Source organism: Hyalella azteca, unplaced genomic scaffold (genome assembly GCF_000764305.2).
Source record: "Hyalella azteca isolate HAZT.00-mixed unplaced genomic scaffold, Hazt_2.0.2 contig5520, whole genome shotgun sequence".
In the NCBI taxonomy this organism is placed as follows: domain Eukaryota; kingdom Metazoa; phylum Arthropoda; class Malacostraca; order Amphipoda; family Hyalellidae; genus Hyalella; species Hyalella azteca.
The window spans coordinates 1-21807 of record NW_025935708.1 but is presented as its reverse complement, the minus strand read 5'-3'; the positions used below and the strand labels follow the sequence as shown (position 1 = coordinate 21807).

The 21807-nt window shown below is 39.0% G+C and overlaps 1 protein-coding gene across 1 annotated transcript; it reads left to right on the top strand.

Moving 5' to 3' along the window:
• Positions 1-6881: 6881 nt before the first annotated feature.
• LOC108676503 (zinc finger BED domain-containing protein 4) lies at positions 6882-8629 on the top strand (the record flags this gene model as incomplete). Its single annotated transcript, XM_018164583.2, is given in 4 exon segments — positions 6882-7176; positions 7470-7981; positions 8193-8285; positions 8287-8629. Coding segments are annotated over 4 exon segments (1243 nt in total), but the record flags the coding sequence as incomplete, so codon positions are not given.
• Between the last annotated feature and the right edge of the window lie 13178 nt (positions 8630-21807).

The following is a 21807-nucleotide window of genomic DNA, read 5'->3' as shown; positions in this document are numbered from 1 at the left end:
TTTGCATGTACATCAATGGTAGTAGCTTTTTTGAACGCGTCTCGTTCGTAGCTTTCAAACGAGTGCAAACACTTAGTAATTAACGAAAGTAATGATCTATATATACAGATTTAATTCAAATAAATCTTTGTACATATTGTTAAAAAATGTTCATTTTATATATTTTTAAAATTGTCTTACGCAAAAATTATAGCATGCACTGACATGCGGTAAACTGCGTTAGACGCGCTTTTTTCAGCAGCTACAAAATGAGTCAAGAAAACGGGAGAGCCAAAATTTCCTATTTTTAGGGTAGACGGTCCCCTTAAAGATCACAACCATCTGACGGGAAACTGTAGAGGTCCAGTGCATCTTAAGTGCAATTTTAAAATTGGAAATCCTAATTTTATTCCGTGTTTATGCATAACTTATCCAATTATGATTCGTATCTGTTTAATAATGAACTAGGTGAAGTGTCCGGTAAAATAAATGCTGTAACAGAAACAGATCTAAAATACATAAGTTTCACACAAATCATCAAAGTCGGAAAATATATAAATAAAAACAGTGGAAAAGAACGAAATATAACAAGAGATTTAAGGTTCTTATACACCCTTAGATTCATGCCTTCATCGTTGGATGCATTATCAAATAATTTACCGGAGCATGTGAAATTGAAAAGAGATTTCCCTAATAAAAGCAGTATTATTTGATACAAAGGTTTGGGATGTATGTTGTCTACTGGTAAACATTCAAAGATTATCAGAATCTTTACCTCAAAGTTGATACCTTGTTATTCAGTGAAGTGTTTGAGAACTTTATAGGTACATGGTTGAAAACATGCATGATAGATCCAGCTCATTATTTCACAGCTCCGGGTCTATCATTTGATGCTCTATTAAAGATAACTGAGATAGAATTAGACTTGCTAAACGATCCAGATATGATAATATTCTTTGAGAAAGGTGTTAGAGATAGGAGATAGGGTTACAATGAAATCCACAAGATATGCTAAAACAAATAACAAATTTATTTCTGAAATTTATATCCTCAAAAAAAAAAAAAAAAAACGAGTAATTACGCATCGTAGATGGACGCAAATAATTTATATGGTTGGGCAATGTCACAGATCATACCAACAGGGTACTTTTGATGGTTGAAAGAAAATGAGCCATTCAAAGATAATAAAGACTATATTTCAGAAGTTGACTTTAGTTATTCAAAAGACAATCATAACGATTTAGGTCTAGCTCCCGAAAATATTCAAATAGGAAGTTCATACTTTAGTACTTCATCTAGCTTAGTAATCGTGAAAAGATGTAATCCATTATACTAATTTAAACTGTATGAGTAACTTGGATTGAATCTAAAGAAAATTCATAGAATATTAGAATTCGCTTCGAAAGTCCATCGATGAATCCGTACATAGATCTGAACACAAAAAAAAAACAAGCGAAATCAGATCTTTAATAAGATGTCTATAAGTGGAATTTCTGTATATTGAATAGTTATTAATTCGGCAAAATAATGGAGAACATTAGAAACCGATTCGAAGTTAATCTGGTCAAGACTAAACAAGAATTGAGATTAGTTTATAAACCTAATTTTAAAGGTTTCGAAATATTCTCAGAAAACCTAATAACTTGTCACATGCAAAAGCAAAAACTAAAGTGTGATAAACCTTTCTATGTTTGGATGAGCATACTAGATACAAGCAAAACATTGTATAACTTTCGTTACAATTTCATAATAGAAAAATATGGTGATAGAGCAAAGCTATGCATAGCATAGCTTTGCTCTATCACGTTAATTAGAGATATTGCTATATCACCATAGAGCAGAGCTTTGCTCTATGCTCTATCTATGCATAGCATATGCATAGCAACTCTGCTATGGCATCCAAACCGACGACTTCGATGAAGAAATTACGAATAAAAAAAGACTCGTTTGATACATCGAACTATCCTAAAGAACATTTTCTATAATCAAATAAGAACAAAAAAGTAGTCAGTAAAATTAAAGATGTAAGTGGGGGACTGCCCACAGAAGAAACTGTCGGTCTTCGAGCAAAGCTGTATTGTTATGGAACAAAATGTTCCTTAGCTAAAAAAGCTAAAGGTGTAAAGAGAAATGCCATTGAAAAGAAAACCACCATGGATGAATATAATGCTTTGAATAATAAGACTATATATAAACAATGTATAATAAATATCCAAAGTGATAACCATGAATCATATACGAAGGAGATAAAAAAGATTGCACTGAATGGTGACGATGATGAAAGACATGAATTAGCAGACGGTATTAGTACGCTAAACCACTGTAATGCATGCAAGCTGATAAAAGTCTGTATAAAATAATCTAATAAATCGATAGTCTACAATGAAAGTGTATCAATAAAGTGTCCTGAGCTACTATCAACCGATAATAGTGAATATTCAAACCAATTAAAATCGTTTCTACGTAATAAAAAACTTGTAGTGAAGTTTTTAACACGATGTTAAAGAAATTACCACTGCCAGAAGGGCATTCAAAATTACCCTCCAACGTTGAATCTGAGCAATTTATTAAAGGTTCTTTCATTGATAAGCATACCTACTCCTTTTGTGGCATTGGCACTAAGGTGCAACAAAGACTTTATGAAGGTTATATGAAGGAGTTAATTTATTGGTTAGATCTGGTAGAGAGCACGATATATTTTGTAGTATGCATGCATGCAAGAACTAAATGAAGAAAGAGACTAACAAATAAAGCGGCTGAAATTGCGATAGATCCTACTAAGCCAGAGTATGTTAGAACTATGTTAGTTAATGCTATAACAGCTCGAAAAAATTAAGGAGGTCTCGGAGTATCAAAAAACGTAAAAGTCCACTCACAGTAGTGAAAAGTAAAATTCTGAATGAAATTTATTACAATCCTAAAACGTGCTACATGGGGATGAATGAACTTGTTCGTATAGGAGTAGTTTATCTCGGAAGCAAGTCATGGATTGGTTGGAATCACAGGAAACATAAACTCCACATAAACCAATAAAACAAAATTTCAACACAAGGGTCAATGTAACAAAAATCGATGATCAATGGCAGGCAAATTAAGTTGGCATGCAGAAGTATACAGATAAAGGTAAATACTACATTCTAGCTGTGATTGATATCTCGAGTAAACATGCAAAAGCAGTTCCTATACGAAGAAAGACTGGAGAAGATATGAAAACCGCTTTCCAAAAGCTCTACACTGAACGAATTCCCTCGAAAATTCAAACAGACAAAGGTCTGGAATTCATAAGCAAGCCAACACAATAATTTTTCATGAAGTTTAAAATTCAATGGTTCGTTACTGAAAATGAAACTAAAGCTCTAGTTGTTGAAAGAGTTAACCGAACTTTCAAGACGAAATGTGGAAAACTTTTACAGGATTTAGTTTAAAATTCTAACAATAGTTATGCTTGATCAATGAAAATGACACCTGGTGAAGCTTTAGTGGTGCAGAATAGTAAAATAGTCTATGTAGATTTATTACCAGGGATGAAGACTGTTGTGAATGAAAAGGCCTAAATTTAAGGTAGGATATCGTGTCAGAATTTGTACACTGTTAGAAAATCGACCGTAAAAAAACGTTCCCACCGGCGTTACAATGGCCGGTTATTTACCGTTAAATTAAACGACGGGAACTTTTCCCGCACGAAAACGGTTCGCCCGTTTTGTACTTTACGGCTTCCTACAGTTTCTTTCATACAGACTATTGTAATCCGACATAGCCACACATAAGAAGACATAGCGAGACATAAGGAGACAAAGCGAGACATAAGAAGACAGCGAGACATAAGGAGACAGCGAGACATAAGGACACAGCGAGACATAAGGAGACAGCGATCTGCAGTGTCTCCATCTGCAACACCCTTGCCACAAATCACACGACAGAACCACCAATTCTACAACTTGGAAGACAATCTGTACGTCATTCAGCCAATGCTACCAAATATGACCAGCACTATTACTCCTAGACTGGCCAGCTACAGTCTCCCCACCAATGCCACCAGAGTCGTCATCAACTCATACCATGAACCCAAGCGCTCCATTTTCCACTCGTCCAATGCTGTGTGGTGTTGATTATTACCAATTCTGTCCATTCTTGGATGTGATCTCAGATACATGAGGTGTATAAGGATGTTACATTTAATGTAACAGGTTCAAGTGCATTCCTTCATCTTCCTTCTGAACTAAATGTTTTGTTCTATGTTTTAATCCTTGCTTAAGGGAGAGGCGTTGCCATTTATTATTGAAGATTAGAAATCATTGTTTCACTAGCGGCATTAAATGCATTGGGAAAAGGACTTCTGTTCCCAGCGTCACTACCAGCACCTATTAAGTCATAATTTTATGCTTAAATACTCACAATAAATTGAAACATTTGCAATCTTGAATAACTGGAAAAATGATTCAAAATTTTTACTTATAGTGTATTAGTGGAAGCTAAAATTATGAATGTATACCTGATTCATCAGAAGAGCTGAAATGTTTGGGAGCGCAGCCCTACACCACAAATTTAGCTCGTAAACAAGCCTACCCTATAATGCAATAACTAAACTCAGCTCACACCCAAGAAGCTGTACGTAACTGAGTCATCTCCCCAAACCAACTTTAAGCAACACCTACCTCACTCCACAGCCTGCTGAATCAAATAGTCAATTGTCAACAGGTCCTACTCCACAGAATTTTACCCCATACAATCACTTCTTACACACGCCGTAAGCCTTACTGGCCGCAGACCACGCCGGATCATCGTAAACCTGCTCTGCTGTTGCAGGACTGGCGTAATCCCGTCGCACTCCACAGGCTAAAGCGCAAACCGCCGTCCCTATAACGCCATGCCCCGGCTCTCCCCCTTCGCAGCCATAAGGCTTTCTCCACTTTTTAATCAGTTGTGCGCCAGGCGCGATGGAGGGAGGGTATGCATGAATAATTATTGCTCTCCGAGCAGCTAGTCAGCGCTCGTTATTCATGCATCTGACGCTGTTGGAAATTGTTGCTGCACGATACCTAATTCCTGATGATGCATGAAGGGAGGGCGAACATTTGTTATCCTCTGGGAGTTCATTCACGTGGCAGATTGAAAGAATGCTTAGAATAAAGTGCAAAATTACGGCTTTAAGGAACATTAAAATCTGTATGTAAACGATTTTAAGAGGATATGATCTGCAAGCGGTTTGGCTTTCTTTATTGATGGTACTTGTATTCCTTGCAATTTTTAAATCCGATTATGGTACAAAACTTTCGCAATGAAGGTGTGGTAAATTTACTTGGCTTTTTTCTCTTTCCAATCATTGGCCATAATTTTAAGCAGAGATGAATGTTTAGGATGTAAATACGAGAGGTTGCTCACGAGGCGTATCGAAATTCATTAAAAAATTGGCTGACATTAAGATTGACATGTTTGTTTCCTGCAGTCACCGACAATTTGCTTTGCAAAGAATACTGGATTTTCAATAACTCTAATGTCTATACGATAGAAATTCCCTCGTGAAACATGGCAACTGAAGAGATGTGGTTTGTCAACCGTCGCATAAGTCCCCGCGCTGCTTAAATAATCTATTTTGCAAGGGAGCGAAACAAAATGCGATGCAAGCGTAATTACTGACACTAATTATAATGAACGAAATGGGAACAATGTTTAGCATTCTTCTCTGAATGAGCATGTATAGGGTTAACTCATCCGCTCATGATAAATGTAGTCAATTGACCTATCTCACCACACGAACTTTAAACCAACACTGCTCCAGCACACAAGCTGCTACTCCACATAGTTAACGGTCAATACGTTGTAACATCAACCATCTAAATGCTATAGATATTGTCATCCTGGCACCTAAGCAGCTGTACTCAATTGACCTATCTCACCACACAAACTTTAAACCAACACTGCTCCAGCACAGAAGCTGCTACTCCACATAGTTAACGGTCAATACGTTGTAACATCAACCATCTAATTGCTATAGATATTGTCATCCTGGCACCTAAGCAGCTGTAGTCAATTGACCTATCTCACCACACGAACTTTAAACCAACACTGCTTCAGCACACAAGCTGCTACTCCACATAGTAGACTCCTGTGTCTCGAAATAATTTTCTCAAAATGAACCGGGACAGACGTAACGAGACAAGAAAATTCCGGGAAAAAAATAACGGAACAGAGGGTACAATTTGTCCCGGAGTAAACGTATGAACCAAGACAAGAATTCTGTCCCGGACTTAAAAACTTGTGTCCCGGTAAATTATGATCCGGGACGAGACAGACAGATTTGAAACGAGACATAACAAGACGAGACGAGATTTGTCTTAATCGAACGCTTCACTTTCATGGTGGTTCTCATGTGCTTCAAATCTTTTGTCAGAAATAAAACCTCTTTCTGAAAAAGTACCATATAAATATTACTATGAGTCATCAGAGTGAGAAAATATCCAGCCATGAGGCCAATAACATGATATAATTAAGTGAAATTTCTTCAGTGAAGCAAGCATCGCTAGGCGATGGCAGCCGCAACACACCTCGACTGAACGTCGTTCATGACTCGTCTGTGACGCGTATTGCTGTCGTCTCGTACGAAAGCGCATAACTTCATATATTATTGCTAATAGGAGGCCAATTCAGTATTTCATACCTCAAATAGTATCTTTGAAATTTATCGTTTGTCTGTGAGATATTTTTCTTCGAGGTGTTCTATTAAATTTTAATGAGAAAGTTAATGCGTTTCTGTGCGGTGCGGTGGTTATTACGCGTTCGGAACGAGTTCAGACGCCACGGAGCGCATAGGGAGTAGGGAGTGACGCAGTGTCTATATTAGTCGGCCAATTAGTAGACAGTGGAGTGGTTCTCTGCGTTCTCTCTTCTCTGCTCTCTTCAAGATGCCAAGGCCTAAAGGCGACCTTTGGAAATTTTTCGAAGAAGAAAAAACCGACGAGGCTCACGATAACCTAGGTCTAAGTCAGGCTCATGCTCGCTGTAAATTATGTGGCAATAGTTACAAGGTTAACGATGGAAACACCTCAGGCATGCGTAGACATTTGATTCGTAGGCACATCGATGAGTTTAGGAAGTTGGAGAAAGAGAAACATAAAGTTGGTCAAAAGAGAGACGGTGATGTGCCCTTAGACGAACTGGAGAGCATCTGTGATGAAGAGACTAATGAACAAGGAACCAGTGAGTCTAATTTGTAACATAAATTTGCTTGTTTCAACTTTGTTCGAAATATATCGTTATGAGTTTTAGCCCTATATATATTATATATATATTGAATATTTTTTGGGCGTTGTTCCTGTCAATGCCTAAAGAATAAAACTCTTGTGTGACCTATCCAAATAATTTAATATTGAAAATATTTGTCCCATTGACAATTAGCAACCATTCCCACATAATTTTTATTTCTTCGTATACTCCAAAAGAACGAAACAAAAACAGCTATAACAATGCTAAGCTATTCAAATTTTTTTCAGGTGAAACATCCCATCAGGATCGCAAGAGGCGGAGACTTTCAACGCCAGATTATCTTATTGAACGCCAGACAAGCCAGAGTAAATTAAGTAATTTTTTCAAGTACAAATCCAGAGATCCAAACCAACTACGAGGTGACTTGGAAATCATGAAACTTGTTGCGAGGATGAATCTTCCATTCGGATTCGTAGAGGCAAGACCTTTCAGAGAGTTTTTGCAATACTTTGACTCGAGGCTGAAAATCAAGGCTGCCACAACATATTCTAGGTACAAGCTTCCTTTGCTGTACGAAAATGTCAAATCGGCTGTGGATCAAGTTTTGAAAAATGATCTGCCAGAAAGTCCAGGAATTGCTTTGAGTACGGACATTTGGACTTCAAGGAACTTCGATCCATACCAATCATTGTCAGTGCATTACATTAACAAAAAGTGGATCCTGAACAAGTTCATTGTTTCCGTCAGTCCTTTCAGTGAGCGCCATACTGCCGACAACATTGCAAAAAAAACTCGACAAGTAAGTGAACAAATATTTTTTTTGCATGAATCAAGTCCATTGATAACAACAGTCGAATGTTATGCCTTACATGTCTATTGTGCTATTTTTTATGTTTAAAACATGAAAAAATTTAGGAGTTATTTCAATGTTTTTATGAGACATACCTCATCATGCTGATATTACTAGTCATTCAAGTTTGTTTAAATGTTGTACCACTTCTTATATATAGGGTTTTTGCCGAGCTGCCAGCGCCAGGAACTGTTCCAGTAGTCGTCACTCACGACAATGCTGCCAACGTCAAAGCTGCAATTCCAAAGTGCACCTTTATTGACGCGTCTTTGCTCTGTGTGGACCATACCCTAAATTTGGCCATCAAGGACACTGTTGCTGCCACCGTAACCGTAAACCATGCAATCACTCGTGCTCAAAAGCTGGCAGAAAAGACGCACAAGAGTCATTTGCCAAATGAAAGAATCAAGGCTGAAATTGCAGCTATGAATAGAGACCTTAGTCTTTCAATGGGGACCGATACAGAAGAAAATGTTACACAGTTCGTCTACAAAAAGCTCATCACTGCAAACAACACCCGCTGGAATTCTACATACATGTGTATTCAGAGCGTCGTCGACATGAAAGAACCCCTTTCTGCAATAAGAGCAAGACCAGGTATTGACCCTGGAGATGTTGCATCTCTTGTACCCTCTGAATCCGATTTTAAAATATTTGAAGAACTGTTGCCCACTTTAAAAATGTTGTCAGAGACATCTGAGTGACTTAGTGCAGACTAAAAACCTACTCTTCACATTGTTGTTGGTGATCTTCACAATTTGCAGCACCACATCAATAAGGTAGAATTGGTCAAAGATGATTTGTCAGAGACGAGCAAAAATTTTTTGAAAACTTTGTCAGCCATGCTCGATAAAAGATTTCCTAATGCTGGTGTTCATACCATGCTTCTTGCTGTCGGTCATCTCCTTAATCCTTATTATAAGGGTGTGGCATGCAAAAAGGCTGGAACCTATGATGATGCCTACAAGTATTTGGTTCAAAACCATACCAATCATCGTGAGTGGCTCATCAAAATTAGTGATCAACCAACGACCACTGCCAACTTGGAGGAAGAAACCGATTCTTTGGCGCTAGATGTGATTGATTCTCACTTTCAANATCTTACTGTAATTTTGATTCCCTTGTGTCACAGGTTAGGAGGTTCTGTTTAAAGTTATTGTTTACCGTAAAGTTGGACCATATTGTAAAATTCGGTTCTTGGACAGAATACTGCAGTCACCCCTGAGGGATTTTCCTCTGGAGGGTGGTTGCCTAGCTTATCCTGTGAAGGATATTTGGTGCCCTAGACATTATCCGGTACCAATGGCTCTTGACTTTGTTCTTAGCTTAAGTATAGTGTTGTTTGGGAATGACCCGTGTTTCATTGTCCCAAATTTGTTCTTAGGGTTGGAGGTAGGCTTAGCTAGGTATTGTATCTTAGGGTGATTGAGCTAATCTTCACATAGCATTTGTGAACCCCTGTTGACCAGACCGCAACAACATTCAGATTTGCACTATTTGCCAAAATCATTCCTTCATTTAGTTCATTAGAAGAAACCAATCTCAAGCCATGTGGATTGTCACCTTCTACTATTCACTTTTGTAATTAATTTCCAACCAAATTGCGATCTATGAATAATGAATAAATATTCATAACTGTGCCAACTCTTAGAACCTGAGTTAACACGTTAGAAATCTAGTGAACTTGGTGCAGATATTTGTTTGTGTGTGATAGCGTTCCCACGCATTCATCTTTAAACAACTTTAGGAGCACGGCGCAGGCTGGTACACGGTGACGGTGCACTTTTTTACCAGCATATTATGGCGCACGCCGCAGGGCACAAATTCATGCAATGATAATAAAAATTCCTGCGCACCTGGCACATCTTTCTGACCACAGCTCAGAGCCTTGTCCCCAGGGTGCAGAGAGTGCAAGCAACGTCGCCAAGATACGAGTTTCCAGCCAACAACGTCGCCGGCATTACTCGATAGTTCTCGCCGTCGCCGCCAGAAGTCTACCCCAGGCTGGGATTTATCCCGGCACAACACCCCAGGCAAGTCTACACACTCTGACCACCAAACTTTCTCTTTGCAACCCGTAAGGCAGCAGTTGTTGTTGCTTCTATTTAAACTCGCGCCGCAATCACATAACAAATATCAGTTGAATTAATCAAACAGTGGCAATACTAGAAAGAACTGGTGTTCCGAGATGCAGATACCAATTTCTAATACTCCTCAAATAGCTATTAGGTCTGTCAACCATTAGACAGGGTGCCGCCGTGGGCGTTTGTTTACGGCTTGTTTAATAATTAATTAATAAATAATTTCCAATAAAATCGCCTAGTCGCGCATGATTTTCCTGTGTGGTGTCCTTAAAATTTTCATGCCGTTTTTAGAAGCTCAAAATCGTTCAAGTGCCCCTCCTTTGCTAGCGATGTAATTGTGAATAGGAGTGACTACACTCACGCCCTGTAACCTTGTTGCACAATCTTTCTCAACTATGGCATTCATAGTCTTTATTAATGGCATTAATCATTTAACTTCATAGCATTAATCGTCTACATTAATGACATCTAGATGTGTATAAGAGACAGGGCTAAGACTGTCTACTAGTGAGACTAAGAGAGAAGAGTTGATTCCGAGTCTAGATTTTATTGGTAAATCATTTACAAGCCAAAGCGTCTTTCCGAATATCAGGAGAACCTATACATTTCAGTATATTTTTATTACAAACAATTAATGGATCTTTTAAATAGTTATTATAGTCACAAGAAGTGCTGGTGAATAATGCATCATAGGAAAGCTCCAAGAAGTAACAAACAATTCATTTTAAAATTGATGTGGAGGACAAATAACTTTGAAAAGCGAAACGGCTGAAAGTCTTACAATCGAATGTAATGGAAATAACTATTTTCCCTTAAAAATAGCCCACGTGATAAAATGGAGTTCAGTTCACAATAGCAACTAACTGAAATATATGAGTAAATGGGAACTTCAAATAATGATGTGTGATGCAATGCCGAGGTCTCATTGCCATTTTATTGTACAACCAAAGGATAATAAATGTCAACAAATTTCGCGTAGATGCAATTTTAGCAGCACGAATAACATGCTTAGACGAACTGCTCGGCGAACAGCTCATATAAAACCTCCTTCCATCGCGCCAGGTGTATTACTGATCGGGCAACGAGACAAGCCTTCTATTGGCTGCGAGGGGGAGAGCCGGGGCAAGGCGTTATAGGGACGGCGGTTTGCGCTTTAGCCTGTGGAGTAGAGCGCCATGAAGCAGTGGCTGCGACGTAAAGGCGCTGTTATGTCGGGCGCTTATTTTCAAAGCCGCGAATACGCCAGGCTGTGTATAATACCAGCACGCAACAGTTTGGCTATTTGCCCACGGCTGTTGCTTCGGTGGCTTGATGTCAGTTGGCTGATTGATTCATATCCAGGAAAGGAAATGACACCTATGGCTTTAGGCACTTAATCACACAGGCTAATATGCCCTCTAGCGTTATTACGAGCGGAAAGGAATACATATTGAATTGTGGGCAAGGGCTATGTAGGGGTCTATACTGCGTCCCAAATTTGTAATGCTTGACGTGTTCAGAGGCAACTAGCTGGTTTATTGGGGACGCAGTCAAGCATTACAAATTTTACTTGCGTCGCCTAGTAGACACAACTAATAGCCCCGTGTCTAAGCACCTTTAGCCTGGGTAGGGGGCTTGTGTCTGTAAGTGGCGATGGCATAGGAATGACATTGCCATCAAGTCCCAGCCTAATGTACTCCTCACGATGGCTAACGCAGCTATTATGAACCCAAATAGAAGCGGTTGCAGCTACTACTTGCTTCTAGGCAGCAGTTACGTGAAAATTATTCGTTAAAATCAATCGTAAACAAGAGAACGAAGTCATGCTGAAGCTCTCACGCAGCAGTGGAGAAATTTGAAGTAAAATATCAAAACCTGAGTAAAATATCAAGTTAAGGCTATTGGATATTGGGACACATTTGTTCAATTTGCAGCGTAGCAGCTCACAGGCGCTCTCCATCACTCCCCATACTGACAATATTACCACACGGTGGAATATGAGCTGGACACAGGTTAGATTAGTCAACAGAAGCGAACGCTTGACTTGAACAGCTGAATGTTTCGCAATAGTGTTTCGAACATCACACGCCACACCAAAACTATGTTATTTTAATCACACAACTTTAAGAAAAATGTCGGCGCGAGTTATACTAATCATGAAGAAGCGTGAGTGTAGACTACGGACGGCCACCTGGAGTTAGATATTGAAATACGAGTAGCAAACATTCTCTACTTTGCTGCGATCCCTTGTAGAAGCAGCCAATTTCGCCATCAAACTTTCGAATCGAAAGTACGCTTTAGAAAAACATAAAACCACAATGTTTACCTCACACACTCTCATGCCAGAGACCGTGTCGGTACAAGACCGAGAGCCCTGTCTTCGGACTCTCCACTCGGCGGCTTAGTAGACAACGCAAAGGTCCGTGAGCCGACTTCACCTCTCCAACGAGATCCGACTTCACTTCGTCAGGATCAAAATCTCGATCCTCCTGGCTCCTACCTTCAACCTGCCCCACTGCAGGATGACGGGGAACTTGTACCAGTGTCCCAGCAGTCAATGTAACAAGCAGAGAAGGAAACTGAACTGGTTCCTTCTCCCGTCCCCAGAAAATCGACAAAAATACGAAGACCTCCAGATTGCTACAGTTATTAATAAGCAGAGTAGTGTATGAATATTCGCTTTAATAGGTTTATATTTCGTTTGAATAGAAAATTATTTTCGGACTAAGCGACGTATTTTGGGAGGGGTGAAGTAAAATAGTACTTATTTCTAAATGAATAAAGCTCATTTTAAATGACAACTGACGTTTGATGGTCTGACTTTAACAATCAACACCGCATCAGTGTCAATGTACCCGTCTATCTGAAATGTTCTAACCGCTGTCGTTATGTAATGTACGTTCTCTGCCACGAACATTGTTGACTTTAAATCCGCTGTATAATTGTTTGCGTTGCTTGTTATATTTGCGCTATGCCAAACTAATTAATATTTAACATCAGTTACTGCTATTTCAAGTAACAGCCCAGTGGTTACAGTTCAGAATACCATGATTGGCGCAGGTTCGATCCCAGCTACCTGCAACAGTTTCTGGTCAGAATCGGCAAGGAGGCCGGGCGGTTAAGCACAGCAGAATTATAGCAGTGAGTTGCGAGTTCGAGACCGCAAAATGCTGTGAATGTTCTACGATCTTGAGAATCGGCGACAGGCCTACGGCCTACTAAACGCTGAAACCGCTATTATTATTGGCGCATTTTCTCATTTATGGAAAAAATTCACTATTGTGCTCGCCTTGTCCGTCTGTCTGTCCGTCCGTCCGTGACCTCAAGTTTTCGTCGACGAGCAAATGCGCTCTCTGTAACTCACTGCAGTGAGTACTGAGTTATATTTTTATTATTATTAACTGAACATTAGTGCGAATAAAGATTGGTTTGCTAAGTCTTCCTCATTTCACAACACAAATTCTCCATTCTCAATTGTTCGCTTTCATACGTTCACCGAACATATGCATTTACCCAACATATTGCAATGATCATAAACAAATTTGAAAATAAGCGAAAGTCCTATAATGACGGACGACAAGCCTAGCTGGTACCAGTCTAGAAAACAACGGCTTTCCTATCGAATGAAGCGACTCAAATATTAAAGAAAATATCGATGGCGTTCGATAGTCATATCAACGAGGTTACCAATGAACGGGTTAAGACCGCGCTATAGGCAGGAAAATAAAAGCAGTGTAACTATATTCTGCTAGTTTATGCTGGTAGGCGAGCGAGAGAATAATTTATTAAGAGAAATGAGGGGAAGGGGAAAACTGTATCGGGTGAGAAGCGTGCAGGTATAAAAGTTGTTAGTGGAGGTTTAGACGAGGTCATATATAATAAATGTGTACAGAAGAGACCTGAGAAAACAATGTATGTCAGTTGAATGCACTGAAAACTTCAGTGCACAACAACAATAATAGTTTAACTGAAATGGAAACAATTCTTCCAAGTTCGAGGTAATCCATTTCCTATATCCTAATAAGTAACAAAAATAACATCCCCATGAAATTCAAATGAGCATTTAGTCTTAAGTCCATTTACTAATACTTGTCTCCTTTAAAACTCCTCAAATCCTATATGGAGCTACCTGAGAACTGTTCTCTCTTAAGAGAGAACTGACAAGCTTCCCGTACCAAGAAGCTAAAAACTTAACCAACAAGCTCTCAGGCCCAACGGTCATCCCATCAGGCAGACCTGTGGCTTTATGTCCACCCAGCGTGGACCCCCCGCAAAGAAGAAGACTCCAGCGTCTCCAGTTTTCATGCGTGACACTGTGACCCAGCAACAGCAAGCCACCTACTGCACATACTGACCATCTTCCTACAGTCATTGGCCAGAAGGCTCTTCTCACTGGCTGATTAGTCGTGAGCCTGGCGCGAAGAAGCGAGGTTAGATTGTTTGGTCGGACAAGGAAGTGGTAGGACGTGGGTCACACTTAAAAGCTGAAGACGCTGAAGTGTGGAACATGTGGCGCATAGTGGCAAAGCAGAGAGTTTTTTTAGACTTTCCCTCAAGTTCATTTTTGAGTCTTATAAGTAGACCAGTAAAGTATCCTGGATACCAGCATCATCATACAAACATACATAAGAAATTGGTTTAAATCTTGGGTAAATGAGGAAATTAAAAATGAACTGATTCTATAAAATCTCTGGTTTGTCATTATGATGTGGCGAATAATGGATCGATCGAATGCGGCGGATAATCGGGCGATTCCGTAATTTTAGAAGCAGACACTGCAATAGCATATCCCAATAATATATATAACACTGGTGTTGGTGTAAAAAGAAACGAAAATCCTGAACCATAGCATTTGAGGCAGATATACCCGTTCTCTGTTTAAACATGTTAAACGATTAATCACCTTTCATTTCAAGTAAAACCTGACGATCACTGCAGGGTTCACAGGTTCAACGCTGATATGATTTTTCAACCTAAAGAGTTCGGAGTGATGAAATAAGGTGAATCAATTACTTATTCAAAATAAATAATCACTCCACACTCGACCACAACATTTAGCACTCGCCAATAGTGCTTAGCGCAAAACGACCTCGTACGGTTTAACTACTCCAACGCTTATATCTCAGAAAATATTCAACCCAGAGAGTACGAAGTGATGAAATAGCGTGAATCAATTACTTATTCACTGTAAATAATCACTCCGCACTCGACCACAACATTTTACACTCGCCAATATTGCTTAGCGCCAAACAACCTTGTACGGTTTAACTACTTCAACGTTTATATCTCAGAAAATATTCAACCCAGAGAGTGCGGAGTGATGAAATAACGTGAATCAATTACTTATTCACTGTAAATAATTACTCCGCACTCGACCACAACATTTAGCACTCGCCAATAGTGCTTAGCGCAAAACGACCTTGTACGGTTTAACTACTTCAACGCTTATATCTCAGAAAATATTCAACCCAGAGAGCGCGGAGTGTTGAAATAACGTGAATCACTTACTTATTCACCGTAAATAATCACTCCGCACTCTCTGGGTTTAATATTTTCTGAGATATAAGTGTTGAAGTAGTTAAACCGTACGAGGGCGTTTTGCGCTAAGCACTATTGGCGAGTGCTAAATGTTGTGGTCGAGTGCGGAGTGATTATTTATTTTGAATAAGTAATTGATTCACCTTATTTCATCACTCTGAACTCTTTAGGTTTAAAAATCTCTGAGATATCAGCGTTGAACCTGTGAAACCTGAAGTGATCGTCAGGTTTTACTTGAAATGAAAGGTGATTAATCGTTTAACATGTTTAAACAGAGAACAGATATATCTGCCTCAAACGCTATGGTTCAAGATTTTCGTTTCTTTTTACACCAGTGTTATATATATTATTGGGATATGCTATTGCAGTGTCTGCTTCTAAAATTACCGAATCGCCCGATTCTCCGCCGCATTCGATCGATCCATTATTCGCCACATGTTCCGCACTTCAGCTTCTTCAGCTACTTCAGTGCCTTCAGCTTTCCCCCCACTAGAGATCAGGTTTGACTACCTGTTTTTAAAATGGTTCCTAAAAATCCTGCGGTGGGCTGTCCTCAGGGTACATCAGAAAAGGAGATTTGCCATGAAGTTGGAGTTTCCGAGCATAATGTTGCCAACAACTACTTTGCGACAAGAGCCAGGGTCCTCCTAACTAGCTTGGCCATACCAATTTTAAGAGAATTCCAACGCCTAACATCTCGCCTATTCCTCCGCACCTCAGTTTGGAACCTCACATTCAGCTCTCCACTCAAAGCACCTGCAGCCGTGATGCTCCCATTGCCATTAACAGGGGTACATTCAATTAATATTGCCTTGAAAATTTCCCATCCTACGTGCACATATACACTGATGGATCAAAGCATAGCAATGGTTCTACAGCTGCAGCCATGTATATACCAAGTCTTCAGAGTGCAACTACATGGAAACTGAATCCTTCCCATACAGTCATCGGTTCAGAGCTCTTTGCAATACTCAAGGCCTTGCAGTTCTGCTGCTTGGACCCTAGACTCAGCTCAGAGAATATTCTGCTGTTATCAGATTCCCGGTCTGCCTTGCAAGCCATCCACAACATCAGCAGCCCTTGTACAGGGAGTATGTTTTCAAAATTCAAGAGAAAATTCACCGAAGACAAGCCTCCACAGTACTACAATGGGTGCGAGGGCACTGTGGGTGTGGTGTAAAGGGTAATGAAGTGGCAGTGGCAGACAGGGCAGCCAACATGGGCCATCTCAATGCTCAATCAGTCTTGAGTACATTAAGCTTAGAAGAGTCCCTCACTGTCCTAAAAGGCAAACTACAAGAGCACTGGACAAGAACATGGAAGGCTTCTGTTGCTCACTCCCAGAAGGGAACTTTTTTGAGCAACATCGTGAATGAACCCAGACTGCGACCCTGGCTCAGCCTGAAGTCTCGCAGACTTGAGTGTGCTGCTGCTCGACTCAGGATTGGACATGCCGGCGTCAGAAGTCACTTGCACAGATTTAACATGAGCGACTCTGATCAGTGTGCTACATGCAACACTGTGGATACTATTGAGCACTACCTGCTGCATTGCCAGCAACATGCGCAGCCCAGACAAGAGCTGAAAACTAATTTAAGATGTTTGAATGTACAATTTTCTTTGTGTGAACTTTTGGGGGGAGGTAATAATGATGATGATGTGCAAAGAAAAATCTTTCAACTTTTGACTGTATACATTTTGAAGTCAGGTAGGCTAAATGAACTTTAGATAGGCATGCTAAATAAGAAATGCAGCTCATATGTATGTATGTATGTGTATGCAGAATTTTTACGTGTGTATGACCCAAGTTATCATACTTTTACTAGTCCACCCAATTATGTGGTCAAAAGCTGTGCTGATTTCTGATGAGTAATGACCCTTGTTTTCTGATATTGTCTTATGTCATGTGTACTTTTTCAATTTGGAACTATACATATCTTTTTTTTCCAATGTCAGGTAGGCTAAATGAACTGTAGGTGTATGACCTAAAAATTTAAGAAGTATGAGGGATGTATGATCTAAGTTATCGTACCTATATTAGTCCACCTAATTTTGCAGCCAAATGCTGTGCTGAATTCTGATGAGGAAGGGCCTTTGCTTTTGATATTTTTTTTTTGCCCTGTGTTGCTTTTCTTTTGCTTGCTGTCATGCTCAGCCATTGCGTCCACTGACTTTTCATAAGCAAAAATAAGTGGTCTGACCTCCATGCCAAGAGGTCCAAAACTACACAAGCTCTCAGGCCCAACGGTCATCCTTGCAGTTGTTCTGTGGCTTTAAGTCTACCCTGCGTGGACATCCCGAAAAGAAGAAGAGAAGCCTTCAGCTTTTAAGTGTGACCCGTAGGACGTAAGGTTTTATGTATTTTGTTGCAAGTTGTAAAATGTATTAAGCCTTTCAAGGGGATTCTGTCGCAGCTGCGGACTGCGGTTGCACCGGAAACAGATGTGTATTTAACATTAACAGTAACAAAAATTTGAAAACAAAGAAAACAGCCAGAATATTAACCATTTCTTAAGAATGAAAACGTTTTAAAGTCCAGCTCCATCGTCACTTTTATTATTATTTGTCACTTCAAAAGTTCGAAACCTATAAGAAAAGCAGATCACTTAGAAAACTAGATTCACATCAAAGATAAAAACATAAATTAACAAAATAAAAAAAAATATACATAAGGTGATAAGGACATAAGGTAATACACACCTTATGTGTATTTGTTTTTATTTTGTCAATTTACGTTTTTATCTTCAATGTGTATTTAGTTTTCTAATTAATCTACTTTTCCTATAGGTTTTGAACTTTTGAACTGACAATGGAGCTGGACTCCAAAACGGGTTCATTCTTAACACGTTGACTCCGAGTCTCTGAAGTGGTACATATGCATACCATAAAATGTATTTCTCCAGGACGTACCAGGATGTACCTAGAGGCTAGTGGTACATAATTCAGGTTGCCTAAAATCAGCCAAATTTGAGAACAAAAAAGGCCAAAAATAGGCTGATAACTCAATATACCGGGTATACTAGTTTATTTGTAGGTTCTGCTATAAAAACTACATATATTTTCTTTTAGTTTTAGCAGTATTTAGAATTTAATATGGAAGTGCCCCTATCATAAATTTTAGCCGGCCAACGCAATTGAGAACAACTAAATCACGGAATTTGTCTGGAAAAAATGACCACCTGGCAACCCTGTTTAAAAACAGTACCAAAAATGAAATAATAGTACAAGATGAAGCAATCGGAGTCAAAGTGTTAAGAAATTGTTAATCTGGCTGTTTTCTTTGCTTTTAAATTCCTGATAAACTTGCGATTTAAGCAATCTAGTAATTTTTATACTCATATCGTATGTAACAATTTGTGAGAACTCTTTAGAGTAAATCATGGGTTAATGTTATTTTGAAATTTTTCCTTCAATAGAATTTATATTTAGGTACACAATAGCAATAGGAAAGTAGGATTTTTGCTCTGATTAAGATTTTTTTTTTCATTTTTTGACTCCATTGGCTAAAACATAGAGATTGACATACATAACATATGTGATATGTCAGCTGTGCAGCCCACTCCAGACTGTGATTGGTTGTAGGATTGCAAGGTCGTCCTCACAATCCCACATTGGTTAGTGCCAGGGCTGGAAAAGTCTAATTTTTTTCTGAAATATCGTAGCCTTAGCATCATATAATTTCAATAGGTATGAAATCTTGCAGCTTGAATGTCATAAATTTTGTTCATTTTTGAGTCCTATATGTAGACCAAGAAAGAATCATGGATACCAGCATAATCATATATAAGAAATTTGTATAAATCTTGAGTAAATAAAAAAATTAAAAATGAACTGATTCTAAAAAAATCTGGATTGTGATTCACAATCCCACCAACCGATCACAGTCTGGAGTGGATGACATTGCAACCAATCACAGTTAGGAGGGAAACATGCATCTGCTCAAAACTGACAGAAGCTCTAAGCATTATCCTAGAATTTCAGCCTGGATCATAGCTAGTAGGTAGGCGCTCAGCAGCCAGCATACTGCATACATAGGCTTACAGTGATACACTTGAGAATTTAGAGGATACAGTCATTGCACAGCTGAAGGCTCAATAGTCAAAGCTGTGCTCTGTTAGCAACAAGATTAGAAATTTCTTACCCATCACTAGAATCTTGCTGCGCTGAAGTGACTTGTTTTAAATTATTTTGAAATTTTGCACATTGATTACACCACTTGTGTAAAAATAACAAAATTATTTAGTTAATTCATCTTGTAGGAATTTTATGATTCCAAAAATAGCAGGAAAGCTGTAGTCATCATAGTCATGGAATGCAAAGTAAACACATCTCATGCTAGGTTGGCAGCAACAGGCATTAAAGATATGTACAAAAAGTACAATCATTAAAACTTTTATGTGCTTTGCAGCCCAGTGAGTTGATGTGCTGGCATCATTATGCAGCTACTGCTGTCGAGCAGTGTGGAATTCTAGAGAGGCATTAAAACTTAACAGTACACATAGCATTTGAAAAAGCCATCACATAACCAATCACAGTCAGGAGTGGATGACATCACATTCCTGTAATCAATCACAGTCTGGTGAGGATGACATCGCAATCAATCACAGTCTGTTGATGGACATGCATCCACCCAAAAATGCCAGAATATTTATGCACCATTTTTGAATCCACACTGCTGTCTGTAGTAGAAGGCAAAGAACCTGTGCCGAATACAAAAAGTGCATAGTCACCTGATGCAGTTATGCATTTGCATGTGATTGCACATAAATTTTCAACCATTTTTAATATGTAGCAAGATTGAAAGTTTCTGTTGTAATACTGAAGACTTGTGGCTTCAAAATGTTATATTTTTGAAAATTTCATTGTCTCATTGCTCAATCCTGCACTTTTGTTAACAATTAAATAGGAGAAATCTCACAACACCCAAAAAAGTTGAAAAATTGTGACTCCAAGTACTAAGTAGTCAGGTACTGCCGGTATACATGTTCATGTGATTGCGCATCAGTGTGGAAACCATTTTTTTGTGTACAGCAAAACTGGAAAAATTCTACTTAATAATGAAATAAAAAGCTCATATGGCTAGATCCTGCACTTTTGTGAACTATTAAGTTAACACAAGGAGATAGTTCGTCTACTCAATATAGGAGATATGTAGTTCATCTAGCTAGAACATCATTTCTCTAAAACGGGCTGAAAACTCTAGTAATGGCTTGCAAAGTAGATATGTTTCATGCCTGGCATATGGCTAATGACACATTTTTCTAAACATATTCCAGCGTACCATGCAGATGGATTAAAATACAATATAAATTCCATAGCCCTTGGCACATCTTGCTGACTATGGGAATTGGGTGCATAGATGATGGCCACAAATTTATCTCTTAAGCCCGCCCTGTTAACAAAACTCACTATTATATTAGTTAAATTAATGTTAATTTTTTATTGTAGGCACAATAAAAATACTGCAGGTCATGCTAGTTTTACAATGGCTAAAAGCCTACTCTAAGAGCCTGCAGCCATATCTCCAGCCAGTATATATTCTCCACCCTGATGCAGCCAATGAGGTTATATTTGGTCCAGAAAGGTTTGTTTTTGGGTGGATAGCAGGTGTGGTAGGAAGCAGGTGCTGAGATCAGGTTCTGGGGTAGATGTGGAGGTAGGAACAGAGCTGGGCAGCGCTACTTGGAAATGTAGCGGCGCTACCGCTACCACTACATGCTCTAAATGTAGCGGGCGCTACCGCTACCGCTACACCCACTAGATTGTAATGGGCGCTACCGCTACCGCTACACCCACTAGATTGTAACAGGCGCTACCGCTACAAAAAAATGTAGCGCGCTACATTAGCCGCTACAATGGCCAAAATTATTGGAAATCTCTAAATATTTATTGTTCTGCTATTGGGATTTACTCATTAACATTTAATGATAATAAAACATATTTAAAACATATCAATGCAACTTTACTGCAATTAACCTAACCAAACTAGTATGGGTTACCCCAGGGTTAGATACAGTAAAAAAAAGTTAGTTATTTTTATGTTTTACCTTCCCTACATGGATGTGAACTTTAATCTACCAATCTAAGAAATTATCCACATATACATATAAAAATCAGTCTTTCTTTGTATATATATGTGGATTATTTTTGAGATTGGTAGATTAAAGTAGACAT